At 42.2% G+C, this 26,127-nt stretch overlaps 1 protein-coding gene across 2 annotated transcripts in view; it reads left to right on the top strand.

Annotated features, from left to right (window-relative positions):
* The window catches only part of LOC147684126 (cytochrome P450 2J2-like), an 84,444-nt gene that overhangs the window by 13,476 nt on the left and 44,841 nt on the right, over positions 1 to 26,127 (top strand). For both annotated transcript variants that reach the window (XM_086944509.1, XM_086944510.1), the window contains exons 2-3: positions 16,075 to 16,237; positions 18,114 to 18,263. In XM_086944509.1, the coding sequence (XP_086800635.1) occupies positions 16,075 to 16,237; positions 18,114 to 18,263 (313 nt within the window). The remainder of the gene's footprint in view (positions 1 to 16,074; positions 16,238 to 18,113; positions 18,264 to 26,127) is intronic.

The raw sequence follows: 26,127 nt of genomic DNA, 5'->3' as shown, positions 1-26,127 counted from the left end.
GTTCCTCCTCTAAGGCATTAGTACATAAGGAGAACAAAAATGGGGCCAGGATGCAGCCCTGCCTCACTCCCCTCTCCACGGGGAATGGGCCAGTGAATTCACCCTTCAATCCATGCCTCACCTTAGCAGATGCCCCAGTATACATCTGTCTCCAATGTTGCACTAATAGTAAGTCAACGTTTAGATCCGAAAGGATTTCCCAGAGTCTATTATGTATAGCGCAGTCAAATGCGGCCGAGAGGTCCACAAATGCCACATACAGTTTCCCCTCCTTGGCTTGAGTATACTTTCCCATTAAAATAGTAAAATGTAAAACCTGCTCGATTGCCCCTAACCCCTGTCTAAAACCATATTGTACCTTGCTTAAAATATTATTGTCCTCAGTCCATATTTGTAATCTATTTAGAACAATCCTGCCTGCAACCTTAACTAGAGAGTCTAAACAGGAAATAGGTCGGTAGCAGGCAGGATTGAATTGGGGATCTCCTATATTTGTGACATGATTAAAATACAACCTCTGCTATTATGGCATTGAGTGTGGACATCCACGAATACAGGGTTGAATAGGGAAATCATTGGAGACACCATGAGTCTATGCTATGTAAATAAGATCACTTGGCTTTACTATGTTAGACGATTTTAATAGATTTGGATAGACTTGATGATTATATTAATCCTGATACTATGAGCTCCATTTCCAGGAAGGACTTTAACCCCTTCCATGCTCATGACGAGCTCAGCTCGTCATGAGGCACAGTTGAGCTGTGCTGATGACGAGCTGAGCTCGTCATGAAAGCAGCAGAAAATTAATTTCAAGCACAGGGGAAAAATAACCACAGCAGCGATGTGGTTAAATTGTCATGCCTGTCGCACTTAGAATCCTTAAGAGCAGTGATGGAAATTAGGGAAAGAACTGTGATTCAGCATCAGCTAACCCTGGCGACTACTAGCATACAAAGTGATACAAAAGGGGATGCTTGTTTCCGGTCCAGGGAAGACATGGCTTGGCAGTTCGGGCTGGACTGTTCCAAGAGGCACAGGGTCAGACTGATTTGCATATGGCCATGTCTGAACTGGGGTGGTGGAGTGAGCTAAAGAATGATGATGGATTAAACCCTGATCAGTTGACTGGGGGTAAGTGTTTGATTTGCTCAAATGCTCCCTCCAGCACCCCTTGGGGGTCGCTTTGTTCACCCTAAGTTGGCAGGGTATGCCCAGACGTGGGTCCCTTGCTCACTTAGCCACTGGATTCAAGCTAGCCTGGCTGATGGCGGCTGATTAGCCAGAAACCGGTCCCAGGATGCTTGTTTGGGGTCCAGGGAAGACATGGCTTGGCAGTTCGGGCGGGACTGTTCCCATGAGGCACAGGGTCAGACTGATTTGCATATGGCCATGTCTGAACTGGGGTGGCAGAGTGAGCTAAGGAATGATGATGGATTAAACCCAGATCAGTTGACTGGGGGTGAGTGTTTGATTTTCTCAAACGCTCCGTCCATCATCCCCTTTGGAATCGCTAACTTCTAACATACAACCATATTTGGTTTGGTGCACAGGAGGGTACGACAGGTATGTCCTTACCAGATTTAGGCTTGATAATTTTCACCGGTTAGATAGTTTACCCACTGTAAATGATTGGACTAGAGATTTATGTCAATGCCCGTGCTATGAGATGTCTATCCAATCAACAATGCATGTGATTTTATTTTGGAAATTTTACCACTGTGAAAGAGTAAGATGGATTTTACCAGTGTTGAAGAGAGGGGGTGGAAGCAATGTCGTCCCGCTTTTTTATACTTACACATGTTGGAAAATGTTTACTGTGTGGGAGTTATGGCTGGATTTCTGAAAAGCATATTGAGAAAAGGGAAAAGTATAACTGCCTAAGCAGGAAGTTGGTTAATGTTCATTATTTTTTCTATTTCCTTTAGACGGATAGGATTGAGATTTCTGTATAGATGGAACTATTTGTATTTGTATGTATATGTCTGAAAATATATTTTAAACATGTTACTTTTATGATTTTATGAAGTGTATTTGACTTGAGTAACAGATTTAACACACACAGTTGAAACACGTCAATACACCAGCTTGCATAGCTGAATCTTAGATGAATGCATATTCACTATATATTATAATAAAAAATAAAATGAAGCCTAATATATCAACATGATAGAAGTGTCTAAAATGACCTGCATAAAATTTACCATCTGCAAAATGTGACACAAAGATATTCCTTACAGGTATTATTTATCAAAGATATGAAATTCAACCATGTTGTTGAAAAAAAATGGTGTATCATTCAGATCTTTTACATAATGTGACCCACGCTTTATAATTGCATTGTTTCCCCAATATATCTTTGTTAGAAATACATAATACATAGTATTTTATACAAGGTTGCATCGTATTAATTGAGTGGTTTACATGTAATGCATAATTGTACAAATTATGAGGACATCATCAATATATCTTTTCCAGAGGGTGATGTCACCAGAAAAAGGATTCTCACTACTATATTTTGCCTGTCCTAATAGGTGTCCATGTACAAATTTGCTATACCTAGGGCAAACCCCGCCCCATGGCTACACCCTATGTCTGGTAGAAAAAATAATTCCTGAACACAAAGACATTTTTTGTCATTGCTATCTGGAGAAGGCTCACTATGAATTCCATGAGGGCAAAGTGAGGCCTACCTGGTGGCTCTCCTTGTTTTTGTGTACCTTGGGAAGGGTATAAATAATCGGGACTCTGGGTTCTTTTTTGTTCAGATAACCAAATTCTATTTCAGTAAGGCATCCCTCTTTAAGACCTCGGGTGGTCAGCAGATGTATGAGCTTGGTCACCTCCGTGGTAGGATTGCCTTGAATCTTTTTAATTGTGTCATAACCTCTGTTATGTAATCAGCGGTATCCTGGATTACGATAGCACCACCTTTATCTGATGGATTGATAACTTCATTAACATTTCTTTTAAGGGATTCTAGGCTAAGTCTCTCATCTCTCATGATGTTGTGCTTGATATACTTCTTCATTTAAAACAATTGCATCATGTCCCTCCGGATCACCTGCTTGAATGTCAGTACTCTGTTGGATACTAGATGTGCCGGGTGAGCGAAATTGGACAGAGTTCTCAAGGGTGTGGCAGAAATTCTCTTGTCACATATGAGGTTTGTGTTTTTCTAACCGTAGTGACGCAAGCGTACTTTTTTAATAAAACAGTGTAGTTCTATCTTGGTATTAAAACGAATATAGCATGTTACAACGCATGCTAAAACATTGCGTACTATTACAACGCAATTGTTACAACGACTGCCTTGTTAGTATGTGATGCATTTACATCAAAAGCCATTAAAACGACTTGCACTAGGGGGCGCACTGGACTTAGGAATAGTATTAATTACTATTCCTACTCCAGTTTGCACAATGGTAGGGAAGGTGGTGGAATTTATTTCCAATACCTGAGCGCCCCCTGGTGCAAGTCAATATAATGACTTGCGATGTAATTTCATTGCATACTAACAAATGGGTTGTTATAACTACTGCCTTGTCATGGTAGCGCAATGCAATGACAGCATTGTAAATACTGTTTCCCATTAAAACAGTTTGTGGGTGCTGTAGGTACAAAGCTTGACCCTTTACCCAGTACTGACTGCTCAGATGTAAATAGATGGTATTTTGATAAATTGACAATGGGATCACTTAGGTCCTCGATCTGTTCACTCAAAATATTGACTACCTCCTGCTGGTTCAAGCCAGGGGTCCCTGCTTCGGGTACCTTCCAGGCTCTTGGGCTTACCATCTGTATGTCTGTTGTCTGGTTTGAATCTCTCTATGCATCACTTGGGGGTAGAATCTCACTGCCTTCCGTCCCCTACCACTGCCACTGTTCAGACTTTGGTCAAATCTGCGAGTCTGCCCCACTTTGAGTTATAGTGGCCCAACACCAAAAGGAAGTCTCCCCGGCGATCCTGACCTGGGATCTGGTGGTCCCTGACCTCCCTCAAGTCTCCCTACAAGGCCTGCAGCACCTTTCTGGAGGAACCCCTGACCACGACAAGAGTTGGTAAGAAAACCCAGACGTCAATAGACACCCCTGCACCCAACGCCACATGGCCTTGGGTGGCTCTCCTGATGGTGTTCTGGTATCCCACGACAGTGTTTGTTGAAACTGGACAATCCGCACTGAAAACAACAGGGCACCCGAATCCAAAACAGCACCCTTCACCCCGCCACACTTGTGCCGCTGTGGGTGCACTCTGTGTGCTAACTTGAACCTCCCTTTGCCCTGAGCTTAACCTTAGGAGCTTTGCTTCCTCAACCTTGTGACCTGCTCGTGAGCAGCCACCAACTGGAACCCTTGTTCTAACCCCAGAAAAGCAACCAAAAAGACTGTTTACTTACTTGCAAAATGATAACCCAATTTTTCTCGAAAGGATTGCATTTAGAATTTTCCTCTGAAAAACGTCTAAGTGTTGAGGGTGTTTTGTAAGGACACCTAAGAAACTGAGTTTTCATAAAAGCCTTTTACTTACCTTTTATCCAGGAAATATCCAGGCATATCACACTTAGTAAAAAAAGTAATCCGAAAAGTCACTTAGAAAGTAATCATAAAGTTGCAAGGTAACTGAAATGTAAATTCAACTGTTTTTGAACATTTGACCTATCTGTATCTGCATTTAACTACATTCAACTGTATTATCAGAAAAGTACTATTTTTACTTACCTGCACCGAGTCTAGCTTGGTTTGAAAAGTAAAATTTAACAAATAAGTATTTTTGATACAAACAATTGGTCTCAGTTCAGTCTTTGAGTGTGTAACATAATTTCATGCCTGATTGTTTACAATAAATGCTTAACACTACCCTCTTATAAAGCCTTACTGCTCTTCCACTCTACCACAAATAGAGAGTAAGGTATTATCTACTTTAACCTCTGTAAGACTTTGGGGATCACCTGGACTCTGCACACTATGCCTTACTTTGGTATAGTGTATACGGATCCATCTTCCTACATGTACGTACCTTGATTTTGCTTCATCTTACCATCAAAAATGTTCTTCATCAAGTAGACATCTTACTGCCTTAATAGCACCTTTTGGATGCCGATTTGACTTGCGTAATTGGCTGCTGTATTCCAGTGTCGTATGTATCATTGATTGGAAGACCAATATATTAGGGTTAAAGGGGAACGGTTATATTTTACTTTTGTTGATTTGTCTTCGGCATTTGACTGCGTATCGCATACCAAATTGTGGGATATCTTGCAAGGACTGGGTGTTGAGGATGCCATAATTCGTTTCTTGAGAGATTTATACTCAGGTGCCACAGCATCAGTCCGCTATGGCCGTGGGGGAGAATGTACTAGAAGATTTGGAGTGGGGCGCGGAGTACGCCAGGGCTGCGTTCTGGCCCCGTTCCTATTCCTCCTTTACATTAATGGACTTGAGCATCGTCTTCTGCAGGAGTGTAGGGATATGCCTAGAGTGGGGAAGAGGTCGATCCCTGCGCTCATGTATGCGGACGACGCTGTCCTAATGGCTCGAACCCCCTTGGCCTTACAGAATTTGTTAGTATCCTTTGAAAAGTTCATGTTGAGTTTAGATCTGAAAATTAATTGTGGTAAAACATACTCCATGAACTGCGGAACAAAATCTGGTAAAAAGTCGAAAACTATGTTCTTAAACAACGTTCCCTTGGAAAATATCTCGTTTTTTCCCTATTTGGGTATTTTGTTTCATGAACGGGGAGGTTGGTTAAGTGCCATAAAGGCCAGAACTCTTCTGTTCCAAAAAACTTTAATGGCCGTTAGGACTTTCATGAAAAAGCTGGGGAAAAAACCAATAAAAGAAATCTTGACCATACACAATGCCACATGTATATCCGTGGCCCTCTATGGTGCGGGACTTTGGGGCTTTTCTAATATTGACCAACTACAAATCGTCGAAAATAACTTTTTACGGGATGTTTTATCTGTACCACAGAGTGTCTCTACTTATATTTGCCATGTGGAGTTGGGTCAACTTTATTTATCAGATTTAATTAGAATACAGCCCATTCTCGTATGGCACAGGGTGTGGACTACTAATGAATGTGTAGTTAACCGGGCTGTGATACAGGATATTCTGAACATGGAAAATTCGGCCAGGGTCGAATGGTTAGCATATATTAAGCAATTTATGTTGGATATTGGTCACTGCGAATACTACGAGGATCCATTATCTATGGGAACTATACCCAGAAGATCTTTGAAAAAACTGAGTCTGGATTACCTAATGGATAAAAGAAGAAGAGCAGAGGCCAGTAAAAAGACAGTTGCTTGGCATAACCAGATACTGACTGGAGTAAAAGTACAGCCCTATTTGACCCTGTTGATGTCAAACTATGATCGATTTCTTTTAACCCGCTTTAGATTGAATCTTGTTTTTAGACTTTTGTCCTTCCCAAAGATGAATTTATGGTCACAGACTTTACCTACCTGCCCCTGTGATGATTCCTCGTCCCAATCCGACATCCACATTTTATTTTTTTGTAAATTTTATTCTATTCCCCGTCGAAAATTTTTAATTCCCCTTCTCAAAGATATGAATTCAAAAAGATGTCGCTTAGCATTCCTTGAATGTCAGAGAATGGATACTGTTTTGTCTGTTGTGGTTCTTTTAAACTATTTTAAAAATGTCTTGAAATTAAGGAAAACTATTGGTATAAGTGAAATATAATTGGTATGTCTACTTTAAAGTCAGTTTATTTTTATGTAGTATGTTGTTTATGTTGCTGTTACTTTCATGGTTAATGATTTTAGCCGAATAAAGTACTTTCTGATTCTGATTCTGATTGGAAGACCACAATAACATTATCATCATGTGTAGGGACAGAGATGAATATGACTGAAGGATATGGAGTGTGTTGTCAGTGTTAAGTGATAAAGGGCTTACTGATGAGCTTAAGAAATGTAAATTTGCACATAATTCAATCACTTATTTTGGCCATAAAATTACTGATGTGAGGAATTCTAAATGTACTACGCCTAAATGCCCTTTGTGAATACCAAAAGTCGTAAAGTTAGGATTTTGTCTCAGATTACTTTTGTGAATCAGGCGCTAGGATCTGTGGGCCCTATTCACAAAATTAATCTGGATTCCTAACTTTACTACTCCTAAACGCCCTTTGTGAATGCAAAAAGTTGTAAAGTTTGGATTTTGTTTCAGTTAAATTTATGTTTTGGTTAACCTATTACGGCATACTCCTGATGCAGATTACCCCAGCTTGGTTCTGCCATTTAAGACATGGCTTTTGTATTATTTAGCAGAAAAAAAAGCTTGGTGAACATCAAAATACGTCATCTGATAGGCTTTGCAGTTTTGCAGAATGTGTTTCCAATGCACCAACGTTTTTTCATAAGTAAAATTTTTTTACTCCTGTATATTACATTGATAAGCTACACATAGGCATTGAGTAAGTCACAACTATACCAGGAACGTCTTTGTGAATCAGGACAACATTGAGATTTTGTCAATAAAATTAGGACGTGACAGATGTCCAATGGTTCCATTCACGAAAGTTGGAGAACATAGTAGATTCTGATGTGCAGTGTGCAAAAATCACATTTGCAATATCTAGTGTGTAAATGTATTTATTTAGATCATACTCTGTCCTGTAGTATACATAAACTAGAAGCTATGTTAACACATTGGGTATATTAGTTGGGGTGAGTGAGTAGGCACCTCAAATTATAACCAAAATTCTTACCAGAATTAACCCATAAAATCACTACATTAACCTGAGCTCAGCCCCCAGGTACCTATGGCACAGAGCAGACAGGCTTAACTTAGAGGTAATGTGTGGCGTATTTAGGAAGTACTCGAACAATAACAAACTCAAAACACAACACAAAAAAATAAAAATGTGGAAAGAGAGAGTAAACTTTAATAAATATAATGACACCAAAATACTAAATATCCAATAAGGGAAATCACTGTTATGAATGTTCGAAGTTTAAATGTGAAAATAATGCTAAAAAGCATTAAGTGCTTACTTTGGTCATCCGGTTGCACTTGACCGATTTCTAGGCATAAGTCAAGACCGATTGCAATGGAGCACGGTTCAGATAAACAAACAAGGTATGACCCAGTCTGCGGTGGAGACTACTCTCCACAGCTGACTTACACCTCCAACAGCCAACAGAGTAAACACCGTCATAATTATTGTTATTTGTTTGCCTGATGTATTTAGAGTGGGCAAACAAATGACAAGTTTTCACTATCCACCAGCGCCAGGTAGAACCTGGTGGTAAGGGGCAGTGAAAACTGCAAATTACCCAATGCCATGGTTAGGAGAAAATTCCAATGGCAATAGAGTTATTTCTTTTCGCATTTTCAGGAAACAAAATCACATATGGGGATTTTGTTTTTAGAAATAAAAACAAAACATTGAAAGTTTGTGGATGGATTTGTCAGATTGACAGAGCTGTCTGTCAAACATTTAATACAATGACTGGAAGCGCTGTAACTACAGTTTATGTCAATTTGAGAGATGTCCACTGGGCCATTGGACATCTCTAAATTTGGGGGCAGGTACTTCCTCAGGGTGATGGAGTTCTTTAATCCATCGCTTTGGCAAAGTAAATCTGATAAGCCAAACTCTTACTACAGTAGATAGCCTCTGAAATGGAAGTACAAAAATACTCAGTCAGGCAAGGTAACAGGCTATGGCCGATAAAGGCCTTTGACCGAGGTCTTGATAAAGTCATTGACTTTCAGCGGGACTCTGAATGGGAGGAATTTGAATTTCGTTTCAAGAAAAGGTCTTTCGCTGGCTACTTTATGTGCTTATAGCGGTGAAGATTTCTACCTTCGGTATTGGTATCTAAAATGGAAGCCAGAAATCCTCAGAAGGGCCAGACTGCAGGCTGTGGCTGACGAAGGCTTCAGGAGGCCATATACTGTTGGTTTCAAGTTCCAGTTAAATCAGATTTTCTGTAATGGAAAACTCTGAGTAGGAGCAACATGGATCTTTGGCCCAGTGGTAACACACTTTTGTTCGATCGGCTTGATAGAATCATCTTTGTCAACCAGAGATCTTTGAAGCCAATAAGTTTATAAGACCCAAGTTTCAAGAAAAGTTAGGAGCAAAACCTGAAGACTGCGCTTGGGGGTCAAGACTCACTCCAGCAGATGCCAACAGACTCCAGCAGATGCCAAAAGCAGGGTCCAGAACTGATCCCCATGGAACTGGTCAGTGGTAAATATTATCCAGTTTTAGCTTGCTGTGTGTTGTAGCTTGAACAGGAGCCTAGCCATATTAACCTTGAAGTCCACGTCTTTGTCCTGGTACAGGAGGGAGAGCAGGCCCAGTCTCAAAGCTCTTCTCAGGTCACAGAAAGCAGGTTCTGCCCTTTTCTGTTCTTCCACAGGTCCAGAAAGGAGGGCACTGTGTGAGTGCTACCAGCCTGTGAGTGTGGGCATCTCCTGGCCACTCCCTAACCAATTGGAAAAACGTTCCAGAAGTAACCCACCCACTTTTGCAGCATTTCCCGTGTGCCCTACTTCTAACAAGCAAACAGTGCTCCTGTCTCCTGTCTCCTGACTCGCTCCTCCTGACGGTCCGAGTGGTCGCTCCCAGTGTCCCTGAAAGACACCTGGTATCGTAGCGCTGCTGTGCTCAGTGTGTGTAGATTAAGCTGCTCTGCATCTCGCCTGCTTATTTACCGCTTTGCCTCATTAGCGCTGACATTATTTCACTGTGCTTGCTGGATTTTGACTTTGTTTGCACGTTTATCAAGAGCGCTCCGCCCTGCTCCCACCTCCGCCTCCATTTTGTTTGTTGTTGTGCCCCTCGTGTGCCCGACCCGCCTCCCAGCTGAGACGCCCTCCCACTAGCTTAAAATAGCGCTCCTCACCCTCTAGACGCTGTGACTCGCTCCTCCTGACGGTCCGAGTGGTCGCTCCCAGTGTCCCTGAAAGACACCTGGTATCGTAGCGCTGCTGTGCTCAGTGTGTGTAGATTAAGCTGCTCTGCATCTCGCCTGCTTATTTACCGCTTTGCCTCATTAGCGCTGACATTATTTCACTGTGCTTGCTGGATTTTGACTTTGTTTGCACGTTTATCAAGAGCGCTCCGCCCTGCTCCCACCTCCGCCTCCATTTTGTTTGTTGTTGTGCCCCTCGTGTGCCCGACCCACCTCCCAGCTGAGACGCCCTCCCACTAGCTTAAAATAGCGCTCCTCACCCTCTAGACGCTGTGACTCGCTCCTCCTGACGGTCCGAGTGGTCGCTCCCAGTGTCCCTGAAAGACACCTGGTATCGTAGCGCTGCTGTGCTCAGTGTGTGTAGATTAAGCTGCTCTGCATCTCGCCTGCTTATTTACCGCTTTGCCTCATTAGCGCTGACATTATTTCACTGTGCTTGCTGGATTTTGACTTTGTTTGCACGTTTATCAAGAGCGCTCCGCCCTGCTCCCCCCTCCGCCTCCATTTTGTTTGTTGTTGTGCCCCTCGTGTGCCCGACCCGCCTCCCAGCTGAGACGCCCTCCCACTAGCTTAAAATAGCGCTCCTCACCCTCTAGACGCTGTGACTCGCTCCTCCTGACGGTCCGAGTGGTCGCTCCCAGTGTCCCTGAAAGACACCTGGTATCGTAGCGCTGCTGTGCTCAGTGTGTGTAGATTAAGCTGCTCTGCATCTCGCCTGCTTATTTACCGCTTTGCCTCATTAGCGCTGACATTATTTCACTGCGCTTGCTGGATTTTGACTTTGTTTGCACGTTTATCAAGAGCGCTCCGCCCTGCTCCCCCTCCGCCTCCATTTTGTTTGTTGTTGTGCCCCTCGTGTGCCCGACCCGCCTCCCAGCTGAGACGCCCTCCCACTAGCTTAAAATAGAGCTCCTCACCCTCTAGACGCTGTGACTCGCTCCTCCTGACGGTCCGAGTGGTCGCTCCCAGTGTCCCTGAAAGACACCTGGTATCGTAGCGCTGCTGTGCTCAGTGTGTGTAGATTAAGCTGCTCTGCATCTCGCCTGCTTATTTACCGCTTTGCCTCATTAGCGCTGACATTATTTCACTGTGCTTGCTGGATTTTGACTTTGTTTGCACGTTTATCAAGAGCGCTCCGCCCTGCTCCCCCCTCCGCCTCCATTTTGTTTGTTGTTGTGCCCCTCGTGTGCCCGACCCGCCTCCCAGCTGAGACGCCCTCCCACTAGCTTAAAATAGCGCTCCTCACCCTCTAGACGCTGTGACTCGCTCCTCCTGACGGTCCGAGTGGTCGCTCCCAGTGTCCCTGAAAGACACCTGGTATCGTAGCGCTGCTGTGCTCAGTGTGTGTAGATTAAGCTGCTCTGCATCTCGCCTGCTTATTTACCGCTTTGCCTCATTAGAGCTGACATTATTTCACTGTGCTTGCTGGATTTTGACTTTGTTTGCACGTTTATCAAGAGCGCTCCGCCCTGCTCCCCCCTCCGCCTCCATTTTGTTTGTTGTTGTGCCCCTCGTGTGCCCGACCCGCCTCCCAGCTGAGACGCCCTCGCCCCTCCCCCTCCACTATCCATATATGACAGTAGTTCCCGCGCGCAGCGTTCACGCGCAGCGACCGCGCCCAATTTGCGCCGAAGGTGCGCCAAAGGTAAGCCCGTCTACGCCCGTCCGCGCCTGGACCGCGCCCAGCACCAGACCCCCTGCCCCTCGCGCTGCCCAGCCCTCCCGCATTACCTACGATGCCGCCACCCTCCTAGCCCTTAACACCGGTCGCGCCCCCAACTGCGTCCAAGCCACTCCTCGACATACCCATGGACCTTTCTCTTGCTACTCCTGCAAATTCATCGGCACCGTCCACATCTCCGCTGCGACCACACCACAGATCCCCGACCCAAATCACCTACAATGCATCCTTCTCAACACCCGTTCAGTCCACAGACACGCCATTGACCTATGGAATCTACTAGACACCTTCTCTCCAGACGTCGCCTTCCTTACGGAAACATGGATGAATGCTTCCTCCGCACCAGACATCACCATTGCCATCCCTGAAGACTATAAGATCACTCGCAAGGACTGCACCAGCCACACAGGAGGAGGAATCGCTATCGTCCATAAGAAATCTATCCGCATCTCAACCAGCTCTGACGCCAACCTCGCCAACTCCGAACACCTTCACTTCCAGATCCACATCGACCCCAAAACCACACTCAGAGGCACCCTCCTCTACAGACCACCAGGACCCCGCGCAAAATTTAGCGAAGACATCACGGACTTCATCTCTCCACACGCGCTCTCCTCCAAAGACTACATTCTTCTGGGAGACCTCAACTTTCACCTTGAAAAGATCAACGACCGCAACACCGCCACCCTCTTGGACAACCTCGCCAACCTCGGACTTAAACAACTAGTCACTTCCCCCACCCACATCGCAGGTCACACACTCGACCCCATCTTCACCTCCAGCAATCATGTCTCCTTCAGCCACACTACGGAGCTCCTCTGGACTGACCACAGCTGCGTTCACTTCACCTACAACAAGCCGAAACCCATCAACCATCCCCTTCCTACCCTGCAAAGAAACTGGAACAAAATTACCACGGACCAAATCTCTGCATCGCTCCTTCAAAACTCCCCAACCCTCTCTTCTAACGCTAACGAAGCCGCCGCCAACCTCACCCTATGGTTATCCAACTCCGCCGACACCTTAGCTCCACTGAAAAAACATCAAAGCAAACCTGGCAGCAAGAAAGCCTCATGGTTCAACGACGATCTCAAGAAGTCCAAGAAACTCTGCCGCTCTCTTGAAAAGGCCTGGAAAAAAGACCCAACCACCAGCACCAAGGATGCCTTCAAAAGCGCCACCCGCACTCACCACCAACTAATCCGAAAGGCCAAGAAAACTGCCTTCAAGGATCGACTTGACAACAACGCCCACAACAGCAAGGAACTTTTCAACATCGTCAAGGAATTTTCCAATCCCTCGGCCAACTCCAACGACATCAGCCCCTCTCAAACCCTCTGCGACTCCCTAGCGTCTTTTTTCCACAACAAGATTGCAGACATCCACAACAGCTTTGACAACCAACCCGGAAACCAACCCACCCTACCATTTGCTGATCATCTTCCCCCCGTGAACACCCTTAACGGCTGGAACCCAATCTCCACTGAGGACACCATCCGCCTGATGAATTCCATCCACTCAGGATCCCCCACAGACCCATGCCCTCACCACATCTTCAACAAAGCAGACTCCGTCATAGCACCGCACCTCCGAGACGTCATCAACTGCTCCTTCAACTCCGCCACCTTCCCGGAAGACTGGAAACACGCCGAACTCACCGCCCTTCTGAAAAAACCAACAGCGGACCCCTCCGAACTCAAAAATTACCGACCCATCTCGCTTCTTCCATTCCCGGCCAAAGTCATCGAGAAAGCTGTCAACATCCAGCTCGCCGCCTTCCTCGAAGCCAACAAAACCCTCGACCCCTCACAATCTGGCTTCCGAGCAAAACACAGCACTGAGACCGCCCTCATCGCAGCAACAGACGACATTCGAACTCTACTGGACAATGGAGACACAGTCGCCCTCATCCTCCTCGACCTCTCTGCAGCCTTCGACACAGTCTGCCACAGCACCCTTTTACAACGCCTCAACAACATCGGAATCCAAGGAAAAGCACTTGAATGGATCACCTCGTTCCTCACCGGAAGAACCCAGAGAGTCCGCCTTCCTCCATTCAAGTCCGAGGCCTCTGAAGTCATCTGCGGTGTACCACAAGGATCCTCACTCAGCCCCACCCTCTTCAATGTATACATGAGCCCCCTCGCGGCTATCGCACGCCAACACAACCTCAACATCATCTCTTACGCGGACGACACTCAACTGATCCTTTCTCTCACCAATGACCCGAACAGCCAAAACTAACCTACACGAAGGAATGAAAGAAGTTGCCGAATGGATGAAACAAAGCCGTCTGAAACTGAACTCAGACAAAACAGAAGTCCTCATCTTAGGTACATCCCCCTCTGCATGGGATGACTCCTGGTGGCCGGAAGCCCTCGGAAAAGCACCCATCCCGACAGACCACGCACGGAACCTGGGCGTCATCCTGGACTCCTCACTCTCAATGAACAGACAAGTCAACGCCGTGTCCTCTTCCTGCTTCAACATTCTTCGCATGCTCAGAAAAACATTTCGCTGGATCCCCACCGAAACAAGGAAGACAGTCACCCACGCTCTGGTCACAAGCCGACTGGACTACGGAAACACCCTCTACGCGGGTACTACCGCAAAACTCCAGAAGAAACTCCAACGTATCCAAAACGCCTCAGCCAGGCTCATATTAGACATCCCACGCAACGAACACATCTCTGGTCACCTTAAAGACCTCCACTGGCTACCCGTCAATAAGAGGATCACTTTCCGACTGCTTACCCACGCACACAAATCACTCTACGACATCGGACCAGATTGCCTCAACTCACGACTGTCCTTCTACACCCCCTCCCGCCAACTACGTTCTTCCAACCAAGCCCTCGCCACTGTACCTCGCATCAACGAGACCACCATGGGAGGCAGATCCTTTTCATACCTGGCTGCTAAAACATGGAACTCACTCCCCGCTTACCTTCGCCTCACCCAGAACCACCTAGCGTTCAGAAAGCAACTTAAAACATGGATATTTGACAAGTAATCCTCCCCCCTTCCTAAGCGCCTTGAAACCCTCTGGGTATGTAGTGCGCTATACAAATTTTATGACTTGACTTGACTTGACTTGTCTACCTAAAACCAAGAATCCTGGGCACAGTGCAAATGGTCAGTCCGCCATTGGAAATACCATTTACCCACACCAAAGGCCTTTTTCTCAGGTATGGGAGCAAGTACACACCCCATCACAGGAGCTTTTTATCCTCTGGTTGACAGTCAAAGCTAATGCGAATCAGCATTTAGAGGCTTTAGGCAGGGAAAGGGTAACTTTTCTAAAAGTGTACTTTCCAAAATATATTTGTTACAAATCCAACTTCACCAATGAATTGGACTTGTAATAAATATTTCAAAAAGTCCAAACATGAATTTTGTAGTTGTTGCCTAGCCACAAATAACACTACTAAATATAATATTGTATCTTAATGGTTTGTTTTGGAACAGCCAATCCCTCTACATTGAAAGTTGATTTTAGGGGCTTTTCAGTGCCGGGACATGTTTCATATTAGACTTCCACATGTTCTACTTTTAGAAACCATGCACCCTGATTTATGGGAAGTAAGGCCTACACATGGGTGACTTTATAATTGTTATTTATTGAGAGTTTTATATAGCATGAACAAGACCTTTCAGGGTAACAGGGCTCTTAACAAGAATAGCAATAGAAGGTGATTACAAAACAGTAGGCAATTTACCAAAGTACAATATAAGTTACATACGCAAGTGTTAGGAAAACAAATACAAAATCGGCACATACTGATAAGGAAAGAGTCCTTCTGGTGATGGAACAGTGTGTAGATTTTTAGGAAGGTACTGGAGAAATGAATCAGAACAGAGTTGTATTTGCAAGTGTGTGGCAAAAGCAGCAATTTGCACGTAAAACCTGCACAGCCAGGATATACATGGCAGCCCTGTAGTCATGTTGATGTTTGCATTGTAACTGGAGTGGATACCACAACTGGGCACCACATACTAGAGTTTTCTGGGTAAGTTAGATTTTTCAAACATGGATATGCCATTTAATTATGTTGAAAGGAAGAGCACATGCACATTATCTTTGGGTAGCAGGGGTAAAGTGCACAGGGTTAAACAGCCAGCAAAAACCAGTCAAGGCAATAATCTGTGAGTACACCAAGGAAAGATGGTAATTTCCAATACGGTGCACCTCACAACCTGCTCAATTGATGATTTCTAATGCAATGACTGATCAATAGTACCTTAAATTCTTCTTAGTGCGGAGTGTTACTATCCTGAGTAATGTGACGGAGGTTGTAAGTAGCTATGCAGCCTTGTGTGAAATGGATATTAGTGACTTTCCCTAAAAGGAACAGCATTCTGGTTGTCAGTGTTAGTAGTTTACCCGCCTTTTGTTTGTTGATTTATTGCATGTTTACTTCCTATCCCCAGCTTGCGAAGACCTATGGGAACATTTTCACTGTGTGGCTGGGGCATAAACCAGTGGTGGTGCTGAATGGATGCCAGACTGTAAGAGATGGTCTAATCTCTCACTCTGAGGAGCTTTCTGGACGCCCTACAACTCCATTGTTTGATGAAATTTCAAAGGGCAAGGGTAGGTTGATCTTGCTCCACAATGGCACAGATTATACAGCAAACAATAACTTGTTTTTCTGTAGCTCTTATTACAGCACTTCTACTATTTATTAGTGCTGTAAATATCAGTTTTTATACTATTATGCATAATACAATGTAGTGATATACAGATTGCCAACCTTGGAAGAATGGGAGGATGAATCCCTTGCCAAGAATTGAGTATGTGATTTGCAGGTGTCAGCTTATTTCAGTGTCAAGCTTTTTACTCACTAAGCCAATTTTCTAGCTCTGCGAACATCAGAAGGCAAAGAGATGAATGAGAAGGAGGCGCCATTCCATGGGGAATGAATAGATGGCTTGCCTGAACATTTTATACAATCATCTATCTGCCACCATACCATTCTGCTTTCTGGAATGGTGACCCAATGCCTGGTACAAACGTACAGTAGTAATTCACCTGATGCATTTCTTAGGTATGTGCTTTGTAAAACTTTATGATTATAAGACTGATTCACAGAGCCAACTCACACAGACCTTTGACTTACACGTGGCTTATTTCTACTGACAGAAAAGTTATTTGGGAATTGTGCACTTAGTGAGTGAGTGGATGGATCAACTGTAGGGACATGCTGCAGAGCAACGTTAGCACTGTGAATAAGCAGGGCAACAGGTTTATACGGTGCATTAGTCACACAATGCAATGCAGTTGCCACACCACTGCAATCTGTGTCATCTTAGGATACTTTGTGTGTGGTCTTGACCTCCCCAGCAGGATACAGACCTCTCCTATGTCTTTCTAGACTTCTGAAGTGTGAGCTATTGACTGATGGGATTGGCGGTGGTGGTACACAAATAGCTTCCTAATACTGAGCTGGAAGTACAAAGCGAACAGAGGTAAGAAGTGGCCAGAGTCATACAGGTGAAACAATAGGAATCTAAGGGCCAGATGTAAGAACTATTTTAGCATGTGCAAACAGGTTAGCCAACCAGTTTGCGCACACTAAAATTGTCATGGCGATGTACCAACACAATTTTGCAAGTCGCAAATGAATTGTGGCTCAAAAAAAGTGTCTAGAGACACGCAATTTGGGAGGGAGCGAGTCTCAAATGGTAATGCATTTGCAAATGGGAAGAGGTCACCAGAGGACCCCTTTCTCTTTGCAAATGCATGCAAAATTATTTTTTAGGGGGATCACTTTCTGCCCTTAAAAAATTAAACGGAAATATTTTTTTTTTGTTTGCTTTTAAATGCATCCTGTTTTCCTTTAAGGAAAATGGGCTATATTTTTTTTTAAAAATGCTTTATTTAAAAGCAGACACATACATGGTGGTCTTCTGAACCCAACCAATGGGCTCGCAAATTGCGAGAGGCTCGTTAATATTAATGAACCTCAAAATTTGCGATCCCATTGGGAATCGCAAACAGTGTTAAACACACTGTTGTTCATTTGATTTTGCATCTCTCAATTTGAGACTCGCAATTTGTCGCAAAATCAAATGGTCGTACATCTGGCAAAAGATGTGACCTAATGGCCAGAGTTCTTTACTGTGGAATGCAGAAACAGATTCAGCTCCCAGCATTGGCTCCCTATCCTGTGATTCTAGGCAAATCATTCAATCTCCCATGCATAAAAAAGCCTGACCTTGTGTAATGTGACCTGGTGCTCAAATACAGCACGCTAATGACTTTGTGCCAAGTTCGTTCTGAGTAAAACTGCATGTAAAACGTATAACTCAAAATGATAGTTGAAGATTCAGTCTCTCTTGTACCCTTTTGAATGGAGCACCTTCCAAGAATAAGATTGAAAAAGAAGGTAAAAGCATTCTTCGGCCAAATCTAAAAATAAAGTGGGGTACTTGACAACAAAGACAGTTTTTTATATTTAAATCCTTAGGAGTTGTACTTTCTTCTGGACACAACTGGAAGCAGCAGAGACGCTTTGGACTAATGACCCTGAGGAATCTTGGACTTGGGAAGAAAAGTCTAGAAGCGCGTATCCAGGAGGAGGCCCAGAGCTTGGTGGAGTATTTTGCAACAAAGAAAGGTAAATGACATGAGGGTCTGGTGCTACATTTGTAATAATAAAACATTTGTGGTCATATTTCAAAGTTAGAGGCACACTCTTTTACAGCTACTGTCAAAAAGTTGGCCCAGAGATCTTTGCACAATCCCATTTTATGGTCCTTCCAGGCTGGTAATACCAATGGATGTTCTCAAACCAAATGTAATGATGGATACTTGATTACAGTTAGGGGAGTAAGGGGTGGATGGCAGGTTAAAGATAGTGGAGAAAGAAAGCAGCGGAAGGACAGGAAAATGGCAGGAGAATAGTCAGCAAGATCACCTTGCTTCAGAGGTTGACAAATCCTGACCAGCAAATAGGGAATGTGTTGCTTACATATACAGACAAAAAAACAAATTGTCCCTTGATTCACTCAATCAAGCACACCCTATCAATTGTGGAGTTCATATAAAACACATAGATAAACTGAAAAAAGATCTCACTCAAAGTCCCTGAAACACTCAAACAATGATACTACTATAACATGCAGTGCAAACACGTCAGTTTATTTCTTTAGTACATGTGAATAGTATTAAAACACAAATATTATAAAAACAACTACAATAAAACACAATGCATCAGTTCAGCTTAATTAAAAACAATACAATTCATCAAATCAGGACATAACATCTCATGACACTATTACCACTTTTACCACAGAGAACACTAAAAAATCGGGAGGAAGAACAATGATAGACCGTATACTTTGTCTTTTAACTCAACAATTCCCTGGGAATAATTTTTGCAAGATTAGCCTGGATACATATACTCTATTTTGTATCTACCGGTCCAACTTGTCCTCGGGATAATGTATAGAAATGTGTTGATGCGTTTCGATGGGTATCTGGTTATTCCATCTTTATCAAGACACTCATTATGTTCAGAAATATGTATTTAAAAACCTTAAAATAATTCTACTGTATACGAAATTTACAATGACATTCTCCTAACACAACTCATAATTATATGATTTGTTTTATAAATGCTCACATGTGTTACAGCTCAATTTAATCTCCTTATAGGATATGCCCATGTTATTTACATCAACTATATTTCTCCAATTATCTACACAGTATATCAACATTTCATAAGGATAGTTAAAGCTTATCCATTCAGAGCATCACATTGCTCCTGCTTACAACCTTTAAAAAAGGAAACTCGGAAACGGTTTTTGCTAAAGCACTTCTGAAGCTACCCCACATTTGTGTACAGTTTCTGGGTCCAAATAACACTCCACATATCTTCGTCATCAAACTCAGGGGCTCATTAGGATCGCGGACGGACTTGAGTCCGTCCGCGACCCCTGAGTAGAAGGGAACGTCCGCATGGGCTGCAGCGTTCCCTCTGTGCAGATTAGGATGTGACCACCAGGGTGGCAGTCACATCCTATATCTTTAACATTGCGGCGGGTGCAGCTTCAAGCTGCACCCGGAAAATCATGTTTCCCAGCACATCATAATCTGGCTGACGGTGTCTGAGAGACACCGTCACCATATCAGAGCTTTTCCGCCGCAGTTGTAAGCCAACCACGGAGGAAAAGCTGCGGACGAAAACCAGGACCCACCAGCCATCCTAATGTGGCGGTGGGTCTTGGTGGGTCCGCAGAGGATTTTCCGCATCCTCCAGGCCGGTGGTGGCTTCCCGCGGCCCGGAGGATGCGGAAAATCCTTCATCCTAATGAGCCCTTCAATTTGAGAAATACTTATATATATCCCTGAATTCATTTGTAAGCCTCAAAGGTGTTCTCTTTATTCTCACCTGAATGAAAGGGAGTTGATATTTGCACTTATTCTTGTACTTGTTTTGCGGACCCGAAGTATGGTCTATTTACTGGACTCTAATAAATAGAGAGTATTTTTTATATTACTATTGCTGTACAAGGGGATGTCTGCCATATAATCTAACTAAACACACTGCAGTACATCTGCTCTTATGTATTTTATGTTGTACCTTCTAAAACTGACTTGAATAATCCCCGTTTCCAAACTGCCGTATATTCTTGAACGGTTCAATCCGGAACCCCAGATTTCTAGTTTTGTCTCCAAGGGGTGCGCATATTTAGGGAGCGAGCTTAAAATGTACTCCCTTGCTCTCCTCATACACTCCTCCGCACATGTACTCCTGCTGCCCCATGACCTCATTCTATAGTATGTCATCCCCTAAAGGCTGAACTCTCCCAACAATGTGGCTGAATATGGTACCTAGAAAAAAAGCACAGCTGCCCTCAACTTGCAATGAAAACACACATCAAAACCCTTGCCTTTTCATTAATATGTCTTTATATTAGGCACATAGTAAGACAGTATTGAACATGAACACAACATGATGATTATAATTACATTTAGTGCTATCTCTTCTCAAATAATATCTCAAGCTGTGGCCTATCCTATTACAGATTGACGTAGTTCTGGTGCAGCACAGTTCTTGGTATTAGTCCTTGAGGACAATGTAACGGGCCAGCACATAGGTCTCCCCTATATGTACTGCATTTACCCCATATCTTCCCCCACTTTTTAGGGCAGCCTCTTCTTGCATGGACAACTATGTCTGCTACCACACACCAATGTAAGTCTCTTTTCCAGTCTAAGACTTTTTACTTCAGCCCCCCAAAGCTGAGTAATATTTTGTTTGAAATCATCATACCATGGTAACCCAGATCTGCTCCATACGATTTAAGTCTGTGGCATCCCAGACATTAAGAAGACCCCACTTAGCTGAAAGCCTAAAATCCATTCCACATACCACATTGATACAATGTACAACAGCAACCCAGAGGATTGGAATTACTGGGCACCCCCAAATTATATGTAAGAAGGATCAGACCTCATTCAGAATATCCCCTAAATTGTGGACACGTCTCACATCTCTGGCAGAATTAGAATTACCACTCATTCATAAGGAAAAGAGTAAGCAACTTATCTCTTGAAAATACATATTGAAAATGTAGTATTCCAAGGAGATTAGAGTATTGCTGATTTGTTTCCTTTTCTGCTCACTGGCTGTGGATGTAAAGGGTCTTATATTTGGATGCCCCCCCCCCAAATGTTGCTATAAAATCTATATCTGATTCAGTGGTCGATATTAATTCACCAGCAAAAACACTAAATTGAAATCTGTACTGCACTATATGGTGAGTCTGTTGACCTCAGCCTTTTGTCCTTCCGTGTTCCTTAACATTAGTACTGCTGAGCAGGTTAATACTAAAGTGAGGGATGTATTGGCTACCAGTGGCGCTATGAAATAGTCAGTGATATCTCTGATGTTTGAATCACAGCCAAATCTACAAACCGATCAGTAAATCCGGACTTTGTGGTGGCTCTCTATTTTAGTATTTTCCAACAAATTGATAATCATTTTATCAACTAGTTTCTGAAGTCCATCATCCCAGTCACACCAATAGTCCCTGCATTTTTGTGTGTTTTCTCTGCATTAACGTTTAGTGAAACCATTGCTTCTACAACTAATTTAGTGAAATTCATAAAACTGACTTAAAGGGGATTCTTTAAATGGCCCCTGATTGTATTTTTTATCTTTCGGCATCACAATGGTTAACCCAGAACATATTTGTAAGTATGCATCTGTGAGAGTTTTTAGGGGGCCAGAAAAAGCTTCTAAGGACAAGAGTGATTTTGAAGTAGAAAGGAACAGTGGCCATGGCTGTCCAATGGGTGTCATCAACAGGACATGTGGCTGCTCCTTGTTAGCCCTTATGTACTCCTAGCAGAGCCTTTGTAGTACTTGTATGTGGTGATCCAATTGGAATTAGCATTAATGCCTAAGTAAATCGATCTTTTACAGGACAATCGACTAGTCACTGGCAGAGTAGGACACAGTTTATCATTTTTTAATGCTTTTTTCTCGAAGTTTTTCAAAATACAACGACTGAGCTTGAACTTTAGGATCAAAGAAGAATCTCAATCTTTCCAGGCTTATCTATAATCTACAGCCTATGGAGAGAGGGGCCTTCTTCAGGTTTGTAAAAAGTCAGCTTTACACAGAAGTCTAGTGACAGGAGTGCCATTGAAAAGAAGGCTGCCAATGCAGATGCATAATGACAGCAGAGAGGCTGTGTTTAGGATACACTTTGATTAGAGGGGTTCTGCACATCTCCCATGAGGTAATAAGGTGAATAGAAACACCTTGTCTCAATCAAGTATCCCAAATGTAGAAAAAGATTCATGCCACAAGCACAGAGTGGTTTCTTAAAAGGCTGAAATGTGAAAACATAAGAAAGAGACCATTCCAGTATCCTAGTTGACTAGTTACTTTTGTTTTGCTTAATCAGTAATGTGCCACAAGGATTACTTTGCTTCCTAACTCCTAATATGAGTTGTGGAGAAACAGGTTTGTGAAAATGATAAGCATGCATTTTCTCTGGTAACAGACGACTCATGTGACTCTTATTAATGTGAGAGTATCCTAAGTGCATGGGCATTTCGGCTAAAGGTGGAGGACCTGATTACCTTTGAGACATTTCATATTGTACAATTACATTGGTCTAAAACAAGGTGTTGGTTCTTCACCTATCATGTGAGCTGTCCATACCTAACGACTTGAATCAGAGATGTCAGAAGATCTTAGGGGCTGATTACAAGTCTGGCGGTCCATGGGTTGCCAGACTCGCAGCGGCGGTGGTCCGACCACCGGATTACAACTAACGACATAATCCTGGGTGTTGGCTGGCAGCTACGCCAGGGAACCGCCGTTCCCTGGCGGTGGAGCGTCGGACCAGCAATGCAATATGCTGAGTGGGACAGGCACAGTCCCGCCGAGCATATTTGAAGTTCCTCTACCGCTAACCTTTTCATGGCAGTGAGCCCACCCCAAAAAGATGCTTGCACCCCCAGTTCCAGCACAACATGGACTTCACAGTCCATGCTGTGCTGAACATTTTTGCCTTTCCCGTTTCGGTGCCCTTTTTCAAGGCACTATCGTGAGAACAGCAAAAGTACTGCCCATCTGCACAAGTTCAACAAAGTAATCAGGCCGGCGGTCTTTGCGCATCTTTGGTGGTGCTGTGACATTGCAAAGCCAGCACAGGACTAACAAAGTCGTAATCAGGCCCTTAGTTCTTTCATGTAAGTGCAGATATAAAATGTTATCCCCTTCTCCACCAAATTAGGAAATATCAATATAAAATTATGTATTTGATAGCATAAGAAAACATTAGACATTCTAAGCCATACATATTACAACACAAAACATTTTACACAAATATTTCAATAGAGATAAATCTTTTCTCATAATTATATCTATTAATATAATGCAGCAAATTCTCTTAATAAAACCTCAAATCATTCAATTCATTCAAATATGCTTTATTCGAGATAAAAAAAACTCATAAAAGCCTAATTTTAAAAGCTCCATTTGCTAGTACAAATTCATTTCAGATAACAAATAAAAACAGTTAAAAAGTATATCATTTTTTTTTAAAACAAACCCAGAGTTCATGTGTTTGTAAGGATCATATAAAGTCTTCCATATACAATATGCTTGAATTCAATGCATTTTAAAATTTCTAAAAACATATACATAAAGTCTAGCAATTTTATACAGCAGTGTGAGTGATGTGTGTTACTGACTTGATGGCTGCAATAATTATGTAAAATGTAAGATCTATTATTATCGATTGCAAGATAGGCTGCCTGGCAGCGAGCAAATCAGGATAATTTAATAGAATAAGTGCTAACATGCATATTATTTTCAGGGTACAAAGTTGTTGCTGACCATCATATTGCACTGGCATTATTTGTTACCACACAATTGAACATTCATTAGTTCTCTACACAGAGTCGATTATAGACAAATCTGAAGTAGCTTACAAAGGGATATTGATCTTTATGCCTATATAGTAGCATATTATGTCACTGATGAACCAATTCACTGTCAAAAGCAGATACATGTGTATCATAGAGAGGGAGATCCAGTTTAGGCAATAAGGGGCAGGATCAATCAAAATAAACTGTATACTGAAGACCCCTTACACCATAGATTCATCAACTGCTTCTTAAGGCTAGTTGCATTTTCCTTCAAACAATAGGAAAAGAACTGTTGTCTATTTTGGGCACTTGTGTATTTTTTTTCCTTGTTTTTGTTAAATTATCTAAATGGTTGTATATATATATATATATATATATATATATATATATATATATATATATATATATATATATATATATATATATATATATATATATATATATATATATATATATATATATATGTATATATATATATATATAATAGTTATGTCATTTACGTGAGGTTTCATGTTCATTTATGTGATCTTAAGTTATCAATTACATTTATGTCATTTATGTGTTTTCTTGTCTTGTGTTGAAGAATACATGATTGGGATGGAGAAGTCCAAAAAAGGAAAGTTTCTCTGTTTTTTTCAGTGTAAAATTCCCTTTTCCTCTTCATTTAATGTGACCATTTAATTTCTTTTTTTACTGTAGGCATTTAACTTGTGTGGTGTAATAGTGAGAGGATATGTATAAATAATATGTTGGTATTAAGAGGCGTATACTAAGCATGCAGCCTTAGGGAGCAGTAATTGAGTCTATGGTATACAGTTTAAAATCAGATACATAGCTATTTTTGGATGGTTGTTAATTTGAAACTATAACCAGATTTGTTTCATGGTCTGCTAACTTGGTTTACAAATGGTTTACACACCTTTAGCATTTTAATAATGAAGATTTTAGGAAGTGTGAAATACCAGAACATTGTTTCTGCAAATGTAATATTTCTGGAAAATGTATAAACTGTCTACAAGTTGAATTTTTGGTGAACAGATCGAGAATATTTTATAGCATGTAAACTGGTGTGACAGTAATGTTAATGGGTACAAGAATACTGCAGAATAGACATTAGGAATTTATTTTAAACACCACTGACAACAATTATTGTCAACCACATATGAGATTTATTAGTAATCAGAATAGCCCCTCGAACAATATTTTCATGCAGTTTAGAAGGTCAGGTTGATCTTTACTTTTAGTTAGTAGTTGGGAACTGTACTAGTGCTAAAAACATTTCCTTCAATGCCAATACCCAGCAAATGACACAATGTTCAGTGATGTGAACCGTATTTATTTCACTGTTCGATAACTCAACAAAATATATCTTACAGAACCTTGTTTCACTTATTTTCATTTAGAAAATGTAGATTGTAGCATGGAAAATGGAAAATATGGCTTCCCCAAATATGAGAACTAAGCTACAATAAATCAAATCTATTTTCATATACTGGATTTAAGGACTTTTCATTGTTACAGAGATGTTTGAAAAAGAACTTTGAGATTTTCCGGAACATCATAAAGATGACAAAAGTTACAATGAGGCAGGTTAAAAACTCATTACAAGTAATTTTTCCTGGGTTAAACCCTACAAAAAACCTACACAGTATACTTGCAAAATTGTTTTGTTTTGTGGTTTGAATTGAATGTGTGTTACTATTTATATAGTATAAGTACTTATATAACAATTGTAATATTAAGGGGCTGCTTGCTTATACAGAATAACAATTGGTGGCGTAACATTCCTTGCTTTAACTGTAATAATTGTTTTGTATTATGCCTAAATTTAATCTTCACACAACATCTTTTATGCCTTTAAGATAGACTAGGTTTCCCAGCAAGTGAAAGAGGCCTCAAAGGCCAATGTTCCATTGCAGACTGAGTGCCCATTATCTTGGTTAGGGGGTGTAGAGTTAACAGTTCCAATTTCCCTATTGATATTGCTAAACTGTCCCTGCATCTGCAAAAACCAGGAAAAACCAATGCCAACTATGAATTAAGAAAAACAACATGATAGTGTATTTGTGAAACAATCCCTTGAACTA

This window comes from Lissotriton vulgaris, chromosome 11 (genome assembly GCF_964263255.1).
Source record: "Lissotriton vulgaris chromosome 11, aLisVul1.2, whole genome shotgun sequence".
Lineage (NCBI taxonomy): Eukaryota > Metazoa > Chordata > Amphibia > Caudata > Salamandridae > Lissotriton > Lissotriton vulgaris.
This window is presented reverse-complemented; position numbering and strand designations above follow the sequence as displayed.